General features: G+C 46.4%; 2 protein-coding genes and 1 long non-coding RNA gene across 10 annotated transcripts in view; 2 read left to right on the top strand and 1 right to left on the bottom strand.

Annotated features, from left to right (window-relative positions):
• The window catches only part of LOC147255401 (uncharacterized), a 20,659-nt gene extending 16,039 nt beyond the window's left edge, over window positions 1–4,620 (top strand). For 7 of the 8 annotated variants that reach the window (XR_015117814.1, XR_015117813.1, XR_015117815.1 and 4 more), the window contains exons 22-27: window positions 372–520; window positions 666–751; window positions 1,380–1,449; window positions 2,128–2,249; window positions 3,264–3,567; window positions 3,810–4,620. Coding sequence is in view for 1 of the 8 variants with exons in the window: in XM_086213085.1 (XP_086069211.1) it covers window positions 372–520; window positions 666–751; window positions 1,380–1,449; window positions 2,128–2,249; window positions 3,264–3,513 (677 nt within the window). In the remaining 7 variants the exon portion in view is untranslated. Of the gene's footprint in view, window positions 1–371; window positions 521–665; window positions 752–1,379; window positions 1,450–2,127; window positions 2,250–3,263 lie in introns of all 8 variants that reach the window. The other variant, XM_086213085.1, reaches the window with a different exon arrangement.
• Window positions 1,387–5,994, bottom strand: LOC147255400 (uncharacterized). The gene is made up of 3 exons (XR_015117821.1): window positions 5,523–5,994; window positions 2,755–2,828; window positions 1,387–1,562 (listed from the first exon to the last, which is right to left on the bottom strand). It is a non-coding gene; the product is annotated as an uncharacterized LOC147255400 (long non-coding RNA).
• Window positions 5,334–14,694, top strand: mapre1b (microtubule-associated protein, RP/EB family, member 1b). The gene is made up of 7 exons (XM_086213093.1): window positions 5,334–5,491; window positions 7,897–8,026; window positions 8,858–9,003; window positions 10,662–10,863; window positions 10,963–11,072; window positions 11,492–11,644; window positions 12,317–14,694. The coding sequence occupies exons 2-7, from the start codon at window positions 7,906–7,908 to the stop codon at window positions 12,359–12,361; spliced, it is 777 nt and encodes a 258-aa protein (XP_086069219.1). The 5' UTR covers window positions 5,334–5,491; window positions 7,897–7,905; the 3' UTR covers window positions 12,362–14,694.

Genomic DNA, 14,694 nt, shown 5'->3' with positions numbered 1-14,694 from the left:
GTTGAAGCCTTCGTTGACACTACGTATCAGTCCAAATTATTTACTCAGTTTTGTAATTTACTTTTTTTGTTGTTGTTTTTCAAAGAACACAAAGTCTAACATGTCCATCTAAACAGCTGCAGAGAAGCCCCACTGCCAGCCAGTGTGTCAGTGGTGGAATTGGCTGCTCAGCACAGCCAGGCTGCTGCAGTGGTGTACATGAATGCTCATGTGCAGCGTAGGTCACATGATTAGACCGCAGTGTTGAACCAACACACAGCTATGAGTCAAGTTTAATTTGTTGCAGGTTTTTATCTTGGTAGAGAACATTTTTGTCTTTAAACTCTCTCCAGTTTAAAACCTCAGCCGCAATTCCCTTCTCTGTCCTGCAGAGGGCTCTGGCAGGCTCTTCTTTGAGTTCTACCGCATCCTCCAGCTACTGAGGCCCAAAGAGGAAGACAACCGGCCCTTCTTCTGGCTGTTTGAGAACGTGGTCTTCATGAACACACATGACAAAATCAACATTTGCCGCTTCCTCGAGGTCCGACTCTCCGCCTTTGTTTGGTGTCCGTCCTTCTACCTTTAGTGCTGTCCTCCTCATTCTTCCCTCTTTTATCTTTGTCTGCCCTCCCTCTGTGTCTTCCTTCTCCAGTTAACAGCTTTTTATCTACACTATTATATGACAGTGCAACCCGGTGCTGGTGGATGCAGTCAAGGTCAGCCCAGCCCACCGAGCTCGTTACTTCTGGGGAAACATCCCAGGGATGAGCAGGTAAGATCTGTCATGACTCACGGTTTAAGGCTTGAATTCCAATCTCACTACTGCAAGAAAATTAGTGAGTGCCATGGAGGCATTTTGTCCAGGTAGACGTGTCAGAGGAGGAGGGAGGAGCACCGATAGAGGATTTATATGAATACATGTCGTACTACATTCTTGTATCCTTTGTTGGCAATACCTGCTGCATTTGTGTTGCATTCAGGGACCACTGAGTGGAACTGAAATTGTTTGGGGGTTTTCAGCTGGTGCCAGTGCCAGTCATTTTCAATTTGATTCTCATATGGAATTGAATTTTGATTTCCAGCTACAATTTATAGAGTTTACTTTTGACATTGTGAATCAATTGAGTTCAGTCTTCATGACGATGGATCTCACAAACTAGAGACATCTTCACCTCCAGTGTGGAGAAGATATAAAAGGACGTACAATGTTGCAAGGTCACCTGTCAAAACTGAGTGCACTAAGATGACATCTTAACCAGCAGGGAAAGAGGGCTTGCAGAACAGAAACCATGTCAAATGACTTTTTTTATTCCCTTGAGGTTTCTGATTAAATGTTTTATATGCTAAAGACGTGGTTTGAATTGATTTATTGATCAATTTTGCTTCCGTTCTTCTGTCAGGCCCATCATCGCCTCCCAGAAGGACAAGCTGACTCTTCAGGAGTGTTTGGAGATCGGCAGAGAGGCCAGGGTCAGTCACCCAACCTGCTGCTCCACCATTTCTTTGGTCTCATATAACTTCAGTTGGCTGTATCAGCTCCATCTTGCATAGACATAGACTCTCCATCAAGTTTCTGTCCTCATCTGTGAATGAGCAAAATGTTGTAAGTGGCAGTCTGACTGTCAGACGTCTAAACATTGAGCTTAAAAAGAAAAAATAACAATCTACATCACGTTCAAAGAGTGAATCAAGACATTGGAGGAAGAGGTCCCCTGCAGGATCAATAAAGCACTTGACATTAAAAGTTTCAACCAAAGTTTCAGGTCATATGGACATAAATCAACGTGGAACCAACAGTCACTCCTCATCTGAGAACATACAGCTGGCATTTGCACGCCTCGCACCCAAGCTTGAGCGAGAGTTTTCAACCATTTTGCCATGAAATAGGTTTTAGATTTTCTTCAAAGTGGTCTTCAAGATATGTGAGTACAGACGCTGAAAAACTCGCTTTCTGTTTCCCATGTGTCAACAAAGTTTTCCGAATTTGTGTGGTCAGGACCATTTGTCCTAAAAAGTGTGGAAAAGTCTTAGAAATGTATTTGTGAAACGTGTATGAACCCTGTAAAAACCCTGCAGGAATCCTGACGACAAAATGTATTGATTCCATCTGTTCGCAGTCGTCACTCCGTGTTGCTGTGTTTGTTCCAGGTCACTAAAGTGAGGACGATCACCACCGGCTCAAACTCTCTCAAGCAGGGAAAGAACTTGTCTCTGATGCCCATCATGGATAACGGCCGAGAGGACACCCTCTGGATCACCGAGCTGGAAAAGTAGGCATCGCAACGTGTGTGTGTGTGTGCGCGTGCGTGCGCGCGCTGCTACAGCTATCTTTGTGAGGACACTTAGGGCCATCCTCTTTTTCGGAGACAGTTTAAAAAGGCAGTCTCAGTAAGACTTGAGTTCAGGTTAGGGTAAGGTTGGGCTCAGGCAGTTAGCTGTTAGGGTAAGAGCCTCGGGAAGGCCAATGAATGTTCTCACAAAGACAGCTACACAAGTGTGTGTGTGTGTGTGTGTGTGTGTGACACAGTTGCCACTAGAGCATTTTGCACAATATTGTCAATTAATGTGACTTAAAAAGTGGAAATAGGATCCAGGTTAAAAAATACTGGAATTTCCCTTCAGAGGCTCCATGATATGAAGACTCCATGTTGTCAGTTTGATCCTGCGTCTCTGATGCACGCCAAGTAAATGCCAGCACATCGGTCTTCTTACTCCGAAGCCCTCGTCTTTTGTCTTCCTGTGATAACAGTTCAAATGTTTGATAGGTTCCCTGACCTGATGTGTGTGTGCTTGGTTTTTGCCAATGCCAACGCTTTCTCCTCCCCCTCTGTTATGTGATGCTCTGCGACCTGAAAAGACCCAGAGACATAAAGTGTGAAAGGAGCGACCGTTAAACAGAGGATGAATTATTCTGAGCGTCTCACAGCTGCAGTGAAACGACTCATTTCTTGATCAGAATTTGATTTGATTTTGATAGTTTGGTCTGATAGACTTTAGACAGTCTGAAGGAGCACACACTCTCTCTGTGCCCTCAACTGGGGAGCGTTGTGTACTTTCAACACTCTTGGTTGATGTAAGTGCCAATCAGTCAGTATCTGTGACAAATGAATTCCTCTATCGCTTCAACTTTCTATCAGACATGCAGAGTTGTTAAGCCCTCCGATCTCACGGGCTTCAGGTGATGGCTTGTTTTGACAGGCCAGTTTACGGCCTCACCAGTCAGCAGTGACATCAGGGCAGCTCGACTGGCCGCGGTGCTGTAATTGTCCTCCTTCCACCACCAGAATCTTCGGTTTCCCCAAACATTACACGGACGTGCGGAACATGAACCGGCAGCAGCGGCAGAAGGTCCTGGGCAAGTCGTGGAGCGTCCCGGTCATCCGCCACCTCTTCGCTCCCCTCAAGGACTACTTTGCCTGTGAGGAGCTGCCTCCTATGACCACATCCAGCACCATCACCGCCGCCGCGTCCTCCTCCAGTTCCTCCAGCATCCTGTCCTCCTCTTCCTCTCCGGACTTGCAGCAGCTGAGATAGAGGAGGAGCTGTGTCTAGATACTTCATCCACCGTGTATGAAGACCAGCTCACAGGCAGGTCCATTTTGACCATCACAACACTGGGAATGTGTGTTGACCAGTGACTCTGCCAGCCACTATACACTGTGGGAGGGAAAATGGCTGATAAATGTCTCTAAAATGTTAATATCGACCCAGTAGCTGCACATTTGTGTGGAGATGCTCTGACACGACTGCTACATTGGTCTTTTATCTTTTTACATTTATTTTGTATGAAACACAATCAGAAATCAAATAACTTTTTTTTTTTAATGCAGCATTACAAAGCAGGAAGAGACGACTTTTGGAGCTCTGTCATCGATCGACCAAATCTGAGACGTGTCGTCTCATGCCTCAGTGCCAATATAATACAGAAATACTGTACAGCGCCGCATATTCTCACAACTTAGACGTCCATCTCGTGGACACAATATGGAGTTCATGTCTGTCCTGCAGCTCTGGTGCTCTGTTGTATGTGTAACTTTATACTAATGCTCAAGTTTTAACTCAGGGAAACACAGAAAGACTTTTACTGTGTGTATTTATGAGGACAAACAATAGTGTTTATTATCATTGCTGAATGTAGTGTGTGTGTGTGTGTGTGTGTGTGTGTGTGTGTGTGTGTGTGTGTGTGTGGGCACTGCCACTTTTCACTAACAACCTGTAATGGACACAAAGGTCTGGACTGAAGGTGTTATGGTGCTAAATGTGGTGCTCACCAATCCCTGGTTGCTCGTTCCTCAGTGACCAGCTCATTGTTTAAAAGCAGAGTTAGCGAGAGAGCTCAACCTCCGATGCCTGGAGAATATTCGTTTTTGAAGTGTCTTTCCTGTCATTTTAAATGGATTGAGAAGGAGATGTTTGGAAATGCTGAATGTTTGTCTGAAGCGGACATAGCGGTGCTTTTTTATATCTGCTTTTACTTTCACGGAGAACTATGTGGCTTATTGTTTTTGAAATTGTAAATCATGTGACTGACTGTGGGTGAACGGGGGTCAGAGGGGTCGTGGAGAATTACTGCACATCAGGAGTGAATGAGGGCCCCTCTGTCTCTGCACCGCACTCTGTTCTTATTGCTGCTTTTCTATGAAGGACTCCTTCGTACACATTAAAATTCTGTAAATGAGATCGGCGTTGACCTGGTTTCTCTTGCACGTTTCTGTCCATCTGAGCGAGTGACTGACGACGACACAGTGAGTTGTAAAAGCTTTTGAACCTGATACTCATTTTAAACTTCCAAACACTGATGTCGTTTCAACATGGTGGATATACAGTAGTCACAGCGCATGTGTTACATTGTAAGTTAGATGTATGTATTTTTAATATTATATATTTATATTAGTGTGTGGGTTTGGTGAATATTCAGCCACATTTACTGCTACATTCACATTTTGTGACGCCTCAATGTCAAAAATTTGTGACATACATTTGTTATTTTAGTTACACGAAAGCCACAAAACTAAAATTCCCTCATGAAAATGTACTACTCTACTCTTCATATTCGGCCTACTTCTAAAACTTCATGGTATATTCCAGATTTTTACATACAAATACCCTGAGGTTGAGTAATTAGAAGTTTTTGACTATTCTTGCTATTTGTTTTGACATTTTATTTGGGGGCGCTGCTCTGTCAAATGGATGGTGTTGTTCAGCCTCGAATTTCCTTACAACCTCATGTGTATCAAGGATAATATAAACGATATGATTACATGGTACTAAGTACAGTTAATATTTTTCTGTTAAACCGTCAGCGCCAATGAAATACCGTGGCGTGGTCACGTGTCTAGGCGTGACGTGACGCCATAAAATCGGTCCTTCCGCTGCCGGTACTCAGAACAGAGCGTGAACTGTCGAGCTGAGAAAGCAGAAGTGGTGATTTTATCGGCCTTTTATGACACCATTACACCCGAGAGATAAATATTAATTTTACAGAGGACCTGTTAAGGCTGACCGACTCCAGGTAGGTTTCACGGCGGCTGTCGTTTACTCACCGACCGGTGAAACGACGGTTGGCTCAGGCTGCTAAATCCCGGGAGCTAACACATTAGCTTGTTAAAACCCTCCGTTTCATTCCTGTGTGAAGACAACCTGGGCGACACTTCCGCTACACACCGTAATTCTTTCGCGATATTACGGACATATCTGAAGCTCTCTCGGTCCAATGTAAAAACTCGCAGCTAGTGGCGAGTTAGCCAGGAGCTAACTTGCGCTAACGGGATTCTCGGTGATTTCAGGGCGGGGAATCGTCCTCTCACTCAAAGCCACACCGGCTCAGTTAAGCCTATGCCCGTGTCTAGCATACTAAAGTAGGTCATATTTGCCTAATCTCACTCCTCTAAATAGCTGATCAACCTGCTGTCAAATGGTAGCGTTCTGGTTAGCTGGCTGCCCATAACGCCGGTTGCTATGTGCTAAGCTAAACGTCACACCGCTGCGCTAAGTAGCTGAGCGACAGCTGCGTTGCCCCCGTTAGCTGGCGAGTGTGTCTCCGGGCCCTGCTGCTTTAAGCTAACTGCTGCTAGCTAACAAATGATGATGGTGCTAATAGTAACAGTCCAAATGTTTGTTGCTATTCTGGCCATTAATTAATTTTTTTTTTTACATGATTGAGAATTCTTTTAAAAAGCGGACGGACTTTGAAGTATCAAACGATGAGAAATGGAATTTTCGTTGTTTAAGTCACAGGTTAATTGTACTTCATACAGATTTTGATTATTCAATGACAACTACATCGTAAATTAGTATTAATACTGTAATAAGGATATATATTCAACTACACAAGTCCACTGTTGAACACTTTTGACCAGACTTGGAAAAAAAATATCATCAGAATGCTCAGAGCCCGAGATGAGGTCTTCCTGTTCCTTGTAGTCCTGCATCATATGTGTGAGTCTGAGATTCCTGGTCCAGTATCCCACATCTACAACACACACTGATGCACAACTCTCTAAAATGACCATGTCTGAGTCACTGAAAGCGGATGTGTTTTCAGAGGAGTGAAAAATTTCCAGACCAACAGATTGATTATTGAATCTGCTGCTAGGTGACATAAAGCAGTGTCATTGATTTTCCCTTAATTTAATGTCAGACGTCCTTTTGTCTGGGAGGCTGCAGGGATGGAAGCTCTCTGCTCCTGGGAGCCATGCAGCAGATGTCCTTTGACTGTTAAATATTGCTAATCAGTGGCACAGGTGAGTGAATGTAAGCAGAGCCTGCACAGGAGTGCCGCTTGTGCAATAGAATGTTGTGGGTAACACATGACTGAGTGTGTGCTCTCATATTCGTTCATGCCAGCGGCCATTATATTGATCTTTTTGATGATGTAATGTTGGTTGAGAGAGCAGAGCAGCAGCGGATGACTGAAGAGGTCCTGTTGACTGAGTGTGTGTGTGTGTGTGTGTGTGTGTGTATATATATATATATATATATATATATATATATATATATATATATATATATATATATATATATATATATATATATATATATATATATATATATACACACACACACACACACATATGTACGCATGCTGAAAATGATGATGATGAGGTCGAAGGACGGCCCCAGTGTCCTGTCTCATCTCAGTCATGGACGTCTGCTGGCTCCCTCTAAGTGCGTATCTGTCTTCAGGTTGCCTGCCAGTGACACCTCATCACGTGCCTGCTGACCAGCCCTCAGTTTAGAATAAAAACTTGAGCACAACTCCTGTCAAACTGCCAGAGACAAAAGATGAGCACTGATCAGATAAATCAATATTTCAACTTTTATTAGTTACATCTGGTCGCATCGTCAAGTCTCAGCGAGTGTTTGGCACTGCCATCCGTGTGGCTTGGTCCTCCAGGTTGGTTTGGGGGGGGGGGGGGTCCAGACCACTGCTGGAATTCTGACTCTACAACTATAATCCAACAACAAACTGAGACTAATGATGTTAAGCTGTAATTTGTTGGACTTCTGATATTGGAAATCAAAATTTTGTTTGGTTGCGTTAATCCCACCCCGCTCATGACATCAGTGGTCATTGGTACCACACTAGAGAAGTGTCTGCCCAAGAAGAACCAGGTTTCTGTGGTTCTGTGTGTTGTGTAGCGTGTTGAAACTTAGTGGGCGTGGCCACGTTCAGCACCTGCCAGACCGTCGAAGGCTGCTGAACTTCCAGCGCTACTGTGTTTGCAAGACAGTGTGTGAAACGGCATCAGACCTGCTGTGACTGGGAGATGCTGACCCTCTGTAGAAGGGTGGTGTCCAGATTTGCCTGGGGTTAACAAGTTAACATCCTCAACCAGAACTGACGTTCTAATTTGCTAGAGCTTTCATCAGTGAGAGAAGAGGACACTGCTCCTAAAACTTTGCGTCTGTCCGCAGGTGACCGACATGGCTGTGAACGTCTACTCAACCTCAGTGACCAGCGACAACTTGAGTCGTCAGGACATGCTGGTGTGGATCAATGAGTCTCTCCAGATGAACCTCACCAAGATCGAGATGCTGTGCTCTGGTAAGAGTTGAGTGTTCGTTAGCAGACCCGCGTCACATGGCTGAGGGTGTCAGTATGTCAGATATTCTGCACGATAGTGAGCTTTGTCGCTGTGTTGTGGGGAAGTACTGGTGCGTCCCACCTGAAGCATGTGAGACTACACACAACTTTTACCCTGATGCTTCTGCGGAGGATTTTTTTCTTTAGATTGAGACTTTTTTTTTTACAAAGGTAAAAAATGTCACCACATTGCTAACCAGCATTAATCAGCTTGTAGAGACTCTCGTCAGATGCGGGAGGGTTGAGGGATCCTACATTTATCAGTCAACTCCTGTCTCTGATGAGATGTTGACATCTGCCAGCCGATCTGCCTGTGCTTACATGCGCCGTACTGATTGTCTCTCTGGCACGTCAATATCTTAACCCAGTGTATGTAATTAGAAGGTGTGTTAGAGCGCAAGACGCTGCCACAGCTTGTTTTAATCCCACATGGACATCTTGAGATTCACCGTTGAAGAAGTACCATCCAGCATGAAATATTGTAGAACTGCGACTGACAGATATTTTCCTCGATGAAGGGATGAACCATGAAGTCGACTTAACATCAAGAAAATTTGGAACATGCTCATCAGTTTCCTGGAGCCACATTACTTTTGTGTTCACCCGGCAGCCCAGAGGCTTGCTGTTGTCTTAACTGACAAAAAAAAAAGAAAGAAATCAAAAACCTCACTGTATTTATGTTTCCTGAGTGTGTAGAGGAGGATTAACCTCCTCTGCCTCGGAGTGTGCTTGGGTCCAGATCACCTCGGAGGATTTCTAACGTGCATACGCGTCCTCTTCTTGGCCATTCAGGTGCAGCCTACTGCCAGTTTATGGACATGCTCTTCCCCGGTTCTGTGCCTCTGAAGAAAGTAAAATTTGGCGCGAAGCTGGAGCACGAGTACATCCACAACTTCAAGCTCCTGCAGGTTTCCTTCAAAAAGATGGGAGTCGACAAAGTAAGTGACACGTAATGGTGATCTGCAGTAACATCCTCAGTAGCCGCCATTGTTGTTTGAAATGAATGGTCATGCTGTCGTCACACTGATACCACGCCCCCATCTCCCCAAAGGGCACACACACACACACACACACACTCATAACCTAAAGCCTGGTGTGATGGATTCTTGTGTGTTCTCCTGATCCGATGGTTAATGGAAACGTCGCCTCAAAGTGTTTTTCTGGCTGCGTCCACACACTGATCTCTGTGACGCCTTACACACCCCGTTTCTAGAACGGAGTGTTTAAAATGTTTCAAGAGTGACTTCATTGTTGGTTCCTTCCAGCTGCTTGATGGGTGAAATGATCTGCTGTCGTCTCCCAACCAGCTGATCTGGACATGACTCATGCTGTTTTTCTTAGCCCTTCGCTAGAATGTCTGTGTCTCTCTGGACTCCAGTTATTCTGTGATGAGACGTCAGTCAGAACCTCCTCTAAGACTCAAGTTGCTGCTCAGTGTAGGTTCATACGGGTGTCACACAGATGCGTGACCCTGTTCCAGAGAGCGAGTCCTGGATGTGAGTGGTCCTTGGTCCAGTTACTCACACCTCCATTCTTGCTGTCTGGTTTTCAAGATTCAGAAATGCAACATCAGCCTTGTGACTCCTAAAACCTGGTGCTGCGAGCGGAGTGACAGTTCAGCTGCAAAGCAGGTCTGAAAGAATAATATTAGCTTATCTTGGATGTGCATCAAGGGCCAAACCAGTAACCACGGTAACAGAGTAAAAACGCCTGTGAAATCCCATGTAGGAGAAGAGAGAGGAGACGTGGTGGAGGTTTTTGTCACATTTTAAGAGCAAAGAAGACATAATCGCCACTGTCATCTCTGCTGCCTCCTGCTCGCACTGACGGCAGCTGCAGCCGCCTCGCTCCAGTGGAGGGACCCGCATCCCTGCAGGTCAGTGGCCAACATGCGTCACCATAGTAGGTTCAAATGGCTCTTTGTTTCAACTTTTAACACAACTAAGTTTGCCTGCTTGCTGCACTGAGGGGGCGAAGCTGAAAACAGCAGTCTCTTGATTGAAAGATGCACACAAATGGCGACCTGCTGGAAGGAAACAGCTGCTGATGTCGCCGAGCGTCTGGGTTCAGCCCACTGAGCAGGTTTAGAGGGAGGGAGACAAATGGGACGTGGAGATGTAACTACAGCAACTCTGAGGGGACAAAGAAGAATGTGGAGGTGGTCGAGGGCTCAGTGGTGACGACTGTCAGCTGTCAGTGTTTAGTTAGACGTCGGGTTTCCATCAACGCAACTGTGCATTTTAAAGTACCACATTAAACAGGATGATGGAAACTGTAAAATGTGAAAATATTCCCTCAGGTTTTTGCCTTTTTTTCTTTTTGAAAGTGTCAGTAGTAAAAATGTTAGATGGAGACGTCTTCCTCTAATAAGCGCTGATGTAGCGGCTCTGTAACTCACATGACCGACCAGCTGTCACTGTTGTCGGCTTAATGTGGACTCCCAGACTTCCCTCCCTGACAGCAGCGCCACGGCCAGTAGCCAAGGACCAGGTGTGACTCAGTACTGAATGTAAACGGGGTACGAGTCTCAGGCTGCACCCGAGGCCTGATAAGCTGGAGCAGAAGAACTCATCTTCCTGTCTGTCGTTGCTTCCAGATCATTCCAGTAGACAAACTGGTGAAGGGGAAGTTCCAGGACAACTTTGAGTTCGTGCAGTGGTTTAAGAAGTTCTTTGACGCCAACTATGATGGGAAAGAATACGACCCAGTGGAGGCGAGGCAGGGCCAGGATGCCATGCCGACACTCAACCCCGCCACTTCTGCTCTCAACAAACCCCCTAAGAAGGTTCTCAGTCAAGGTCAGAACACCGCCGCGTTTCATGGTCTTAGGCTAATGAGGAATCGTGAAAGCCAGGGGGGCGAACTTTTTAACGTCCATCTGTTTCTTGTCTCCTCAGCACCTCAGAGGCCTCCTGTCGCCAAGGTTGCACCCAAGGTGGCGCCTGTCAGCGCGAGGAAGCCAGGGATGGGAGGGAGTGATGAGGAGAGAGCCGAGCTCCTGCAAGAGGTAAGAAGCTCTGGCTCCTCCTCGCAATGAAGTGATGAAGATAAAAGGCGACAGTCCTTCCCAGCACTCGCGCACCCTGAGAAGCTGGCTAATTAAAGCCAGTCGATCCTGCTGCTTTGCAAACCTCTCCCCTCGCGTGTTGCGTTTGCCACTGGCGGTGTTCGGACCGCTCTTCCTACGTCCAAGACTGCGGGCTGCAAATGGCCCCTCACACCCCAGTTTTGTGTTCTCATCAATGCAGAGAAGAGCCACGCTGATGAATACCACGTCTACTGCAGGGTTATGTGACCTCGGACTAAATGCCTGTAAAAGCTGTTCCCTTTCAGAAAAACAAAGGGTGTAAGCAGGGATCAGCAGGTTTTGTTTTGGTTTTTTTTGGCCGGTGGGAAGGGAGCTTTAGTTTGCCCTTGTTTCCACAGATAGATGTCCTGAAATGCACCATTCAGGACATCGAGAAGGAGAGGGACTTCTACTTTGGTAAGCTGCGGAGCATCGAGGTGATCTGCCAGGAGAAGGAAAACGAGGAAGACCCCACACTGCAGAGGATCCAGAGCATCCTCTACGCCACAGACGTGAGTGGGCACCCCTCCTCCTGTAGGACGGGGAGGGCTGATGTTAACATGTGGTTGTGTTGTTGTGTGATTGGTCACTTTTTGGGAAGTGATGAAGTTGCCTCATTGCAACAACAAACATGGTGGATGTCTGCTGCTGCTGTTTATAAGTGAGGAAACGCACCAGACGGTCTCCTCTGAGCAATCATTGATTGGTCTAGAAGCAATTCAGCTCCGTCTGAAACGCAGGCCACCGAACAGACCTGAGCTGCCGAGGGTCTCTGTGATTTGGGGATTTGTGGTTGTCTGGCCTCCCTCCATGGAAGCTGGACTGGCTGCAACTGCCTGCTGACCAATAAACTTGCGTTGGCGAATCAAGTAGAGGTTTTACAGCTAAGCTAACACTCTCAACCCGCCAGCAGCCGTGACCAGACCAGCATCCTCAGCCTTAACCAGAGGCTTAGTCTAGTTACTGCCAGCGCAGATGAAAGGGTTAAACATCTGCATCTCTTGCCCTCCAGTGTGTTTTACAGATTGTAGTTTCTCTGCCCGGCTCTTCTTGACTCTCCCGTCACCTTCACTCACTCGTTGCTGAGCTCCAGGACCCTCCACCAGGATCCAGCAGACCTGATTCTTTGTTAACCTGTTGACTGCTTGTAAAACGCCTCAAACACTGAGTCTCTCTTCCTCCAGGAGGGTTTTGTGATACCGGATGCTGAAGAGCAGGAGGAGTTTTAATACTGCAAGCAACTCTTCATCTAGACCCCCCCCCCCCCCCCTCACACACACACACACATACACTTTCCCGTCACGTCTGCACCTCGAGGTCCCTCCTCAAGCCACGACGGCCAGTTTGGTTTCTCTCCTGCTGCCGACCTGATCTCGACCTCCTCTGTGCTGCTCCCTCTAGACCTCCCATTCTGGTCTCTGCCTTTTCCTCCTACACTCCTGTAAGCCCGCCCTCCCCAAATCCACATCCAGTACATATCTGGTGTTTGAAATGGACTTGAGTATGAAGACACGGTGATGTGGTGTGTGTGTGCATGCGTGCGTGCGCGTGTGTGTGTGTGTGTATACGTATATGTATGTGTGTTTAAATTTGAAATAAATCAAACCTGAAGAACCTCCACCGAAGACCCGGCTGTCAGGCCAACGATCGCAGTGTCCCAAACGGACAATGATTCGTTACACTTTTGGACGCAGTTTCTTTCCGGTTTGGTACATTCCCAACAAGGCGGCTCTCAATTTTAGTCCTGTAAACTTTGATGTGTGTGTGCTTCAAAGTCGCGTGAGGGAAACGCAGGCCATCGAACTGAAGGGTTCAGGGTTTCATCTGGGACACGGCGCCAGTCGGGTCTACTCTTAGCCTTTTTAATTTTCGCCTCCTTTTGTACGTTTATGCTTCATCATACTTTCCCTCACTACATTTTCTCTGGAGTGTTTTTGTATGGAGGGAGGGTGTGTCACAGCAGTTGCTTCCTCTAAAGGTTGAATTCTCCAGATTTCACGAGTTGTTCAGCCACGATAGAGCGCTGCAGGAATGAGCCCTAAAACCCCTGAGCAAGTTCCGATTGTTGAACGTCTGGTTCCTTCCTCTCCAAGTCGAGGGTTCTTTGGTTAAAAGCCTGATCTAAGTTCTGAGGGTGTTCTGATTTCCACATTTGTAAAGAAACACGTTTGTATCTTAGCTACGGCAGTTGCTAACAAGTGTGGAGCCAGTTGTGGCGATGTCCTGTAGCCTGGCGTTAGCTTAGCACTGCTAACGTTGCACTCAGGCTTCCAGCATCATCAGAGGGTTAATTAGTGAAGATGATCTTGATCACTAAACCTGGAAGATCATCAGCTTTTGTTCACCTGAGTTGATTTACTGATTCAATCACAAGGAACAGTCTCATTGGCTGTTGCTGGAGGAAGCGTGGCGACATCACTTCATGTTGGCGAAGAATAATCGTCATCCCTGCCGCGCTCTATAATGCCAGAAATGTCTTGGGACGACGGCGGCTGCTTTCTGTGTAGCAGACCTTCCATGTTCAGCTCAACCGCCGTTCACTTTTCAGGCTTCTAGGAACGTGGCTTTCTCTTCGACGCGTCTGTGGACGCCCACCTACAGAATTTGGAGTAATGCATGACCAGCAGTGATTGTTGTCTGGTGGGCTGTTCCTAACGTGGCACCAGTGGCCTTTAATCCACCCCGAGCCAATAAAACTAGCTCCTGACAGGAAACTGAAACACTGTGAGCTCTGGCCGTGGCCGACGAGCTGGCGACGGTCACGACAGTCGTCTCTAATCCGCCTGGTGGAGCCGAGGCTGCGGCTCCTGCGCCGCTTCAGTTGCCAGGTCAGGCGGACAGAAGACTTTCCTGTTGGAAGCGGAGCCGGTAAAAATGTGGGATCACAGTTTGAAAGACAAGTCTTTTCACCTTGTTTTTGTACTCCCTGGCCCTGATTGACCAATTTTACTACAGTTATTGTGTGTTAAGGATCTAAATTGAGACCAGTGTTTCACTGTACTGTGTAAGAATAGTGTTGATTTCACAGCAGCGTGGTGTTAGAGGCATAACTCTCAATGGCCTTAATCATAAAACATGTTTTTGTTTTTTCATTTCTTGTATCGATTATGTAGGTTTTTGCAAATGTTTGTACTGTTACAGTAATATTTTAATGTATTCTGAAAAAAACATTGGAGGTATTTTGGACAAAAGCTCAGCTGTGTCTGAGCGGCGGGGCGCCTGTCTTCCACCAAGCACTCATGTCAGTGGAGTGGAATCAGAGGATCTCTGTATTATTTACTTGGTGTCCACCAGTTAAAGAGGAAAATGCCAGTTCAGCTGCAGGTTTCAACCGATGAACCCCCGGTACTCGAGCGGCAGCCTTCAGTGTCTCGCATGCATTTAATTAATATAGAAGCGCTGCAGCTTCACGGTTTGATAGTTGAAAGTCTTTAACAAACACTGCCAGTAGCAGAACTGAATGTTGCACAAATCAGAGGGTGCCTGGGTGTAACGTTTTTGTATTTTCTGATAGTTGCCTTCAGTAAAACCACATTAAAAAAAAGAAAGAAATGTTTCCAAA

The sequence above is a fragment of the Aulostomus chinensis genome, chromosome 9, assembly GCF_037954235.1.
Source record: "Aulostomus chinensis isolate RoL2024-O1b breed Wild chromosome 9, RoL_Achi_v1.0, whole genome shotgun sequence".
Taxonomy (NCBI): Eukaryota; Metazoa; Chordata; class Actinopteri; order Syngnathiformes; family Aulostomidae; genus Aulostomus; species Aulostomus chinensis.
Note: the sequence above shows the minus strand (reverse complement) of the source record. Positions and strands in the feature narration are given on the sequence as shown.